This window comes from Tachyglossus aculeatus, chromosome 16 (assembly GCF_015852505.1).
Source record: "Tachyglossus aculeatus isolate mTacAcu1 chromosome 16, mTacAcu1.pri, whole genome shotgun sequence".
In the NCBI taxonomy this organism is placed as follows: domain Eukaryota; kingdom Metazoa; phylum Chordata; class Mammalia; order Monotremata; family Tachyglossidae; genus Tachyglossus; species Tachyglossus aculeatus.
In genome coordinates this window covers 3,024,328-3,032,086 of record NC_052081.1, presented here as the reverse complement: position 1 = coordinate 3,032,086, position 7,759 = coordinate 3,024,328, and the positions used below count along the sequence as shown (strand labels likewise).

The window sequence follows — 7,759 nt, the reverse complement described above, 5'->3', positions numbered from 1 at the left end:
GGGTCAGAGGTCAGGCGGCGGCGGCGGCTACAGACCCTGTGCGGGACGCTGCGCGGGGGCCCTAGCCCGCCGCCCTGAGGAGAAGGAGGAGGGGGAGGGGCGGGGGGAGGAGGGGCGGGGCGGGGCGGGGCGGGGGGAGGGGGAGACGTGGCACCGCGCGCGCGCGCGCCCCGATGACGGACGGACGGCGCCGGGGGAGTGACGTCACACCCCGGTGGGCAGGGGGAGGGGCGGGGAGGAGGGAGGGGGAAACGTGGCACCGCGCGCGCGCGCCCCGATGACGGCCGGCGCCGGGGGGTGACGTCACACGCCTGGGGGGAGGGGCGGAGGAGGAGGAGGGGGGGGAGGAGGGCGGGGAGCATGGGAGAGGAGGGGGGAGGGGCGGGGGAGGAGGAGACGTGGCACCCAGCGCGCGCGTGCGCGCGCCCCGATGGCGGCCGGCGCCGGGGAGTGACGTCACACACCGGGGGGGGAGGAGGGGGAGGAGGGGAAGGGGCTGAGGGGAGGGGGGGAGGGGCGGGGGCGGACGGGAGGGGGGAGGGGCGGAGGGGCGGGGCTGAGGAGGGTGGGGGAGGGGCGGGGGCTGACGGGAGGGGGAGGGGGAGAGAAGGGGGGAGGGGCTGAGAGGAGGGGGGGCGGGGCTGAGGAGGGAGGGGGAAGAGCGGGGGCTGACGGGAGGGGGAGGGGGGAGGGGCGGGGGGCAGAGCGGGGGCTGGCGGGAGGGGGAGGGGCGGGGCTGTGGAGGGAGGGGGAAGAGGGAGGAGGAGGCTGAGAGGAGGGAGGAAGGGGGAGGCTGAGGGGGGAGGGGGGGAGAAGGGGGAGGGGCTGAGGGGAGGGGGGCGGGGCGGGGCTGAGGAGGGAGGGGGAAGAGCGGGGGCTGACGGGAGGGGGGGAGGGGCGGGGCTGAGGAAGGGGGAGGGGCGGAGGGTACAGAGGGGGCGGGGCTTAGAGGGGCGGGGCGGAGGGGACAGAAGGGGGAGGGGAGGGGCTGAGGGAAGGGGGCGGGGCTGAGGGAAGGGGGAGGAGCGGGGACTGACGGGAGGGGGGAGGGGCTGAGGGGACAGAAGGGGGAGGGGCGGGGGGAGGGGGCGGGGAAGTCTATAGTAGTGACGTCACACACCGAGGGGGAGGAGGGGAAGGGGCTGAGGGGAGGGGAGGGGGGCGGAGGGAAGGGGGAGGGGCGGGGTGTGGAAGGAGGGGGAAGAGGGAGGAGGAGGCTGAGGGGGGGGGAGGGGGGAGAAGGGGGAGGGGCTGAGGGGAGGGGGGAGGGGCGGGGCTGAGGAGGGAGGGGGAAGAGCGGGGGCTGACGGGAGGGGGAGGGGCGGGGCTGAGGGAAGGGGGCGGGGCGGAGGGGGAGGGGCGGAGGGGACAGAAGGGGGAGGGGCGGAGTGAGGGGGCGGGGCAGTTTAGGGTAATAATAATAATGTTGGTATTTGTCAAGCGCTCACTACGTGCAAAGCACTGTTCTAAGCGCTGGGGGGAACACAAGGAGATGAGGTTGTCCCACGTGGGGCTCACGGTCTTGATCCCCATTTTACAGATGAGGGAACTGGGGCACAGAGAAGTGAAGTGACTCGCCCCAGGTCATACAGCAGATGTGTGGGGGAGGCGGGATTCGAACCCATGACCTCCGACTCCCAAGCCCGTGCTCTTTCCACTGAGCCACGATAATAATAATAATAATCATCAATCACTCAATCGTATTTATTGAGCGCTTACTGTGTGCAGAGCACTGGACTAAGCGCTTGGGAAGTCCAAGTTGGCAACATAGAGAGACGGTCCCTACCCAACAGCGGGCTGGTAGTTATTAAGCGCTTACTAAGTGCAAAGCCCTGTTCTAAGCGCTGGCGGGGGGGATACAAGGTGATCAGGTTGTCCCCTGTGGGGCTCCCAGTCTTCATCCCCATTTTCCAGATGAGGTCACTGAGGCTCAGAGAAGTGAAGTGACTCGCCCAAGGTCACAACAGCAGACACGTGGCGGAGGCGGCATTCGAACCCATGACCTCGGACTCCAAAGCCCAGGCTCTTTCCGCCGAGCCGCGCTGCTGGGAGGGGCGGAGGGGGGAGGAAGGGCATTCATTCATTCATTCATTCATTCATTCATTCGGTCGTATTTAGTGAGCGCTTCCTGTGCGCGGAGCACTGGGCTAAGCGCTTGGGAGAGGAGAGAGGGGCCCCAGAAGGAGCCGGCCCCTCCACACCCACGGGCCGCCGGCCTGCAAGGGGGCGGACGGCCGACGACACAAATTCATGCAGCCGGATTCCCTCCTTCCTTCTTTCTTTCCTTCCTTCCTTCCCTTCCCTCCCTTCCTTTCTTCCCACCCTCTTTCCTTCCCTCCCTCTATTTTCCTCCCTGCCTCCTTCCTTCCTCCCTTCTCCTTATCCTCCTTCTCCCTCACTCCCTCCTTCCCTTCCTTTCTTCCCTCCCTCTTTCCTTCCTTCCCTCCCTCCTTCTTTTCCTCCCTCCTCCCCTCTTTTCCTCCCTGCCTCCTTCCTTCCTCCCTTATCCTTTTCCTCCTTTCCCTCACCCCCTCCTTCCCTTCCTTTCTTCCCTCCCTCCTTCTTTTCCTCCCTCCTTCCCTTTTCCTCCCTGCCTCCTTCCTTCCTCCCTTCTCCTTTTCCTCCTTCTCCCTCACTCCCTCCTTCCCTTCCTTTCTTCCCTCCCTTTCCTTCCTCCCCTCCCTCCTTCTTTTCCTCCCTCCTTCCCTTCCTTTCTTCCCTCCCTCTTTCCTTCCCTCCCTCCTCCCCTCTTTTCCTCCCTGCCTCCTTCTCCCTCCTTTCCGTCACTCCCTCCTTCCCTTCCTTTCTTCCCTCCCTTTCCTTCCTTCCCTCCTCCCCTCTTTTCCTCCCTGCCTCCTTCCTTCCTCATGTTTTTCCTCCTTCTCCCTCCTTTCCCTCACTCCCTCCTTCCCTTCCTTTCTTCCCTCCCTTTCCTTCCCTCCCTCCTTTTCCTCCCTCCTCCCCCTTTTCCTCCTTCCTTCTTCTCCACCCTGCCTCCTTCCTTCCTCCCTTCTCCTTTTCCTCCTTCTCCCTCCTTTCCCTCCCTCCCTCCTTCAACGCCGGGCTCCCGGCCTAGAAGGGGGGGAGACGGACAACGACACTCATTCATTCAATCGGATTCCTTCCTTCCTTCCTTCCTTCCTTCCGTCGTATTTATTGAGCGCCGACTGTGTGCAGAGCACTGGACTAAGCGCCTGGGAAGTCTAATTCTGCAACAGAGACGATCCCCACTCAACAACGGGCTCCCGGGCCTAGAAGGTGAGGGGAGACGGACAACAAGACAAATTCATTCAATCGGATTCCTTCTTTCCATCGTATTTATTAAGCGCTGTGTGCAGAGCACTGTACTAAGCGCTTGGGAAGTCCAATTGGGCAACAGACAGAGACGGTCCCTACCCAACAATGGGCTCACGGTCTAGAAGCAGCGTGGCTCAGTGGAAAAGAGCCCGGGCTCTGGAGTCAGAGGAGTCGGTGGTCATGGGTTCGAATTCCGCCTCCGCTGATTGTCAGCTGTGTGACCGGGGAAGTTACCTCAGTTCCCTAATCTGTAAAATGGGGATGAAGACTGTGAGTCCCACGAGGGACAACCTGATCACGTTGTAACCTCCCCAGCGCTTAGAACAGTGCTTGGCACATAGTAAGCGCTTAATAAATACCATCATTACAGTAAGTGCTTAACAAATACCACCATTATTATCATTATCACAGGGACCGTGTCCAACCCGATTTGCTTGCATCCACTCCAGCGCTTAGTACAGTGCCCGGCACAGAGTAAGCGCTTAACAAATACCATCATTATTTTCATTATCACAGGGACCGTGTCCAACCCCATTTGCTTGCATCCACCCCGGCGCTCAGTACAGAGCCTGGCACACAGTAAGCGCTTAGCAAACACCACCGTTATTCCCATTATCACAGGGACCGTGTCCAACCCGATTTGCTTGCATTAGAGAGGCAGCGTGGCTCAGTGGAAAGAGCCCGGGCTTTGGAGTCAGAGGTCATGGGTTCAAATCCCGGCTCCGCCAACTGCCAGCTGTGTGACTTTGGGCAAGTCACTTCACTTCTCTGGGCCTCAGTTACCTCATCTGGAAAATGGGGATTAAAATTATGAGCCACGCGTGGGACAACCTGATCATCTTGTAACCTCCCCAGTGCTTAGAACCGTGCTTGGCACATAGTAAGCGCTTAATAAATACCATCATTATCGTAAGCGCTTAACAAATACCACCATTATTATCATTATCACAGGGACCGTGTCCAACCCGATTTGCTTACAGCCACCCTGGCGTTTAGTACAGTGCCCTGCACAGGGTAAGCGCTTAACAAATCCCATCATTATTCTCATTATCACAGGGACCGTGTCCAACCCGATTTGCTTGCATCCACCCAGGCGCTTAGTACAGTGCCTGGCACAGAGTAAGCGCTTAGCAAATACCACCATTATTCCCATTATCACAGGGACCGTGTCCAACCCGATTTGCTTGCATCCACCCCGGCGCTTAGTACAGTGCCTGGCACAGAGTAAGCGCTTAGCAAATACCACCATTCCCATTATCACAGGGACTGTGTCCAACCCGATTTGCTTGCATCCACCCCGGCGCTTAGTAAAGTGCCTGGCACAGAGTAAGTGCTTAGCAAATACCACCATTATTATCATTATCACAGCGACCGTGTCCAACCCGATTCACTTGCATCCACCCTCGCGCTTAGTACAGTTCCCGGCACATAGTAAGCGCTTAACAAATTCCATCATTATTACCATTATCACAGGGACCGTGTCCAACCCCATTTGCTTGAATCCACCCCAGCACTTAATACTAATAATAATAATAATGGCATTTGTTAGCAAAGCAGCGCCGGGCACAAAGTGCTTAGCAAATACACAATTATCATTATTAATAATGGCATTTGAATAATGGCATTTGAATAATGGCATTTTATTAAGCGCTTACAATGTGCAAAGCACTGTTTCAATGAAGGCGGCCTCTCTCTCTCCCCGGCCCCGTGAACAAAAAAAAACAGCCCACCATCATTTATTCCAGGTCTCGAGTGTTTATAAAACATTTTTAGTGCAATATAAGATACAAGTCTTTTGTGTTTCTTAAAAAAAAAAAAAAAAACCCGCCCATTTTCCCCATCATGCAAGGACAATTTTTTCTCCTCCTCCTTCCAAAGTGGCAGTCGAAGGACCGGCGTTTGGGAAGCGCTGAACCGGGATGGGGGTCGGCACATTCCTTGCCCATCCCGGCATCCTCCAGGGCCCAAAAGGCAACGACGGGCTGCGGGATTTGGGGAGGTGACCCCGGATTTTCTGGCCCAGCTGAAATCAATCGTATTTATTGAGCGCTTACTGTGTGCAGAGCACTGTACTAAGCGCTTGGGAAGTACAAGTTGGCAACATATAGAGACAGTCCCTACCCAGCGGTGGGCTCACAGTCTAAAAATGACCAAGGTCACCCCTCGACGTCATTCCCGGCCTACCGGCCCTCGAGAGGGAAGAATCATCCCTTTCCAAAAATACAATACTGCCTTCGGTTTCTTTTCGAACCACCCCCTTCCCACCCCACCATCCCTCCCATCTTCGCTTCCCACCCCCTCCCCTACCCCCGGGAGAACCGAAAAGCCTCGAAAATGGGGTCTGGCGCCCGGACATCCCAGGCCAAAGTAGCTGTACCCCTTCTGGTCGAGTAGCACCTTTTTTTATTCTTTAAAAAAGTCAAAAATTGTACCCCCCCATCAAGACCCACCCCCAGCCCCACCGACTCTGAGGAAAAGCCCTTAGACAACCACCGCCTCCGGATCGGGATTCCGGCGGCGGAGGGGGAAGAGGGGAGGCCGGGGGGAAAGACAGCGGACGGGGAAAACCGGCTTCCGCCTGGCGGTGTAGACGGCGGGGAAGGGCTCTGTGCTTTCCAAGAGGCGAGGAGAGGGAGAGATCGGAGTGGCCGGAATAAGGGGGGACGGAAAACGGGATGCGGTGAGGCTAACGACGACGGAAGACCACGGGCCTGGCGGAAGCCACCGTCCCGGCGAGAGCCAGCGAGGTCCTTTGATTATTATTCTATTATTATTACTATTATTACTACTGTTCCGGGGGGGACGTCTGGGCAGGGCAATCGAAAGTCCCAGACCGTCGCCGCCGACGGGAGGACGGAGGTGCCGATCACGGAAAAAGTCGCCGCTCCGATGTCCGTCCGGGGAGGCGGAGAGGCTCCCGCCCGTTGGACGGCTGACCCCGCCGCACGCCGGAGAGGGAAGGGGGTCCCGAGGCCGGCTCGGACCCCCGGAAGATCCCAGGTCGGCCCTCTGAAGCGCGGGGTGACCTTGGGCGAGTCGCTCCGCTTCCCCGGGCCTCGGTCCCCTCGGCCGCCGGACGGGGATTCAGCCCCATCTGCTCGTACGTGCCCCGGCGCTTAGTACGGCGCCTGGCACGTAGTGAGCGCCTAACGGATACCACGGTGGGGGGTAGCGTGTTGGCCAAATGGAGTCCGGGGCGGCCTCCGGTCACCGAGCCTGGGTTCGCAAGGTCACCGGAGCCCCCCCGGAGACCCGTCCTTCGGTCTCCGGCCGCCGTGGCCCCCGGGGGGACGAGGGGGCCAGCCTTGTCCGTTCCGAGTTCTTGGAGACCTTTGACCCCGGCGGCGGGGCAGGGACGGAGGCAGGGACAGGCCACCGGACGGGAGGGGCGGGCGGCGCCTGGCACCGACGGGTCCTCTGTGCCGCCCGAAAGGGCGGACGCCCCGTCCCTCGCCGCCGGACGCCACGAGGACCGGGCCGGAGGGCGAGCGGGGTTGGTCCCGCCGGGGGAACCGGCCCCCTCGGGGTGATGCCGTCGCAGCCCGCCGCCGCCGCCGCCGCCGCCCCGGGGCATCTCGGGGGGCGGCTAGTCTATAGTCCCGGGGTGGATGCTGAGCACGGGGGGCTCCAGGCAGGTGGGCGAGTAGTTGAGGTGCGGCTCCTTGATCCAGAGCAGGGGGACGCCGTTCTTGCCGTCGGCCTTCCGCCCGGCGTGGCGGCCCCGCACCAGCGCCAGCACCAGCGCCGCGACCAGGAGCCCGAACACCGGGAAGGGGTAGAAGAAGACGAAGTAGAAGAGGGCGTCGTTGGCGCAGACGGCCGACTGCAGCGTGGACCCTGCACGGACGGACGGACGGACGGAGGGTGTGAAGGGCCGCGGCGGACCCCCCCCCCTGCCGCCCCACCGTTCTGCTGTGTGACCCTGGGAAAGTCACCTCACTTCTCTGGGCCTCATCGATAAAACGGGGAGGAGGATAGAGAAGCAGCGTGGCTCAGTGGAAAGAGCCCGGGCTTTGGAGTCAGAGGTCACGGGTTCAAATCCCGGCTCCGCCACTCGTCAGCTGCGCGACTTTGGGCAGGTCACTTAACTGCTCTGGGCCTCAGTTACCTCATCTGGAAAATGGGGATTAACACTGTGAGCCCCACGGGGGACAGCCTGATCACCTTGTAAATTCCCCAGCGCTTAGAACAGTGCTCTGCACATAGTAAGCGCTTAATAAATGCTATTATTATTATTATTATTAAGACTACGAGCCCCGTGCCCGGCCTGACTGCCTCGTAGCTGCCCCGGCGCTGGGCACGCAGTAAGCGCTTAACGAGAAGCGTAAGTATGGAAAGAGGTCATGGGTTCAGATCCCGGCTCTTCCAATTGTCAGCTGTGTGGCTTTGGGCGAGTCACTTCACTTCTCTGTGCCTCAGTTCCCTCATCTGTAAAATGGGGATTAAGACTGTGAGCCCCCCG

At 60.4% G+C, this 7,759-nt stretch overlaps 1 protein-coding gene across 2 annotated transcripts in view; it reads right to left on the bottom strand.

Annotated features, from left to right (window-relative positions):
• Positions 1-5,630: 5,630 nt before the first annotated feature.
• IGSF3 (immunoglobulin superfamily member 3) overlaps positions 5,631-7,759 on the bottom strand; it is a 62,960-nt gene continuing 60,831 nt past the window's right edge. For both annotated transcript variants that reach the window (XM_038758422.1, XM_038758423.1), the window contains one exon: positions 5,631-7,134. In XM_038758422.1, coding sequence (XP_038614350.1) covers positions 6,884-7,134 — 251 coding nt within the window. In that variant the 3' untranslated portion in view covers positions 5,631-6,883. The remainder of the gene's footprint in view (positions 7,135-7,759) is intronic.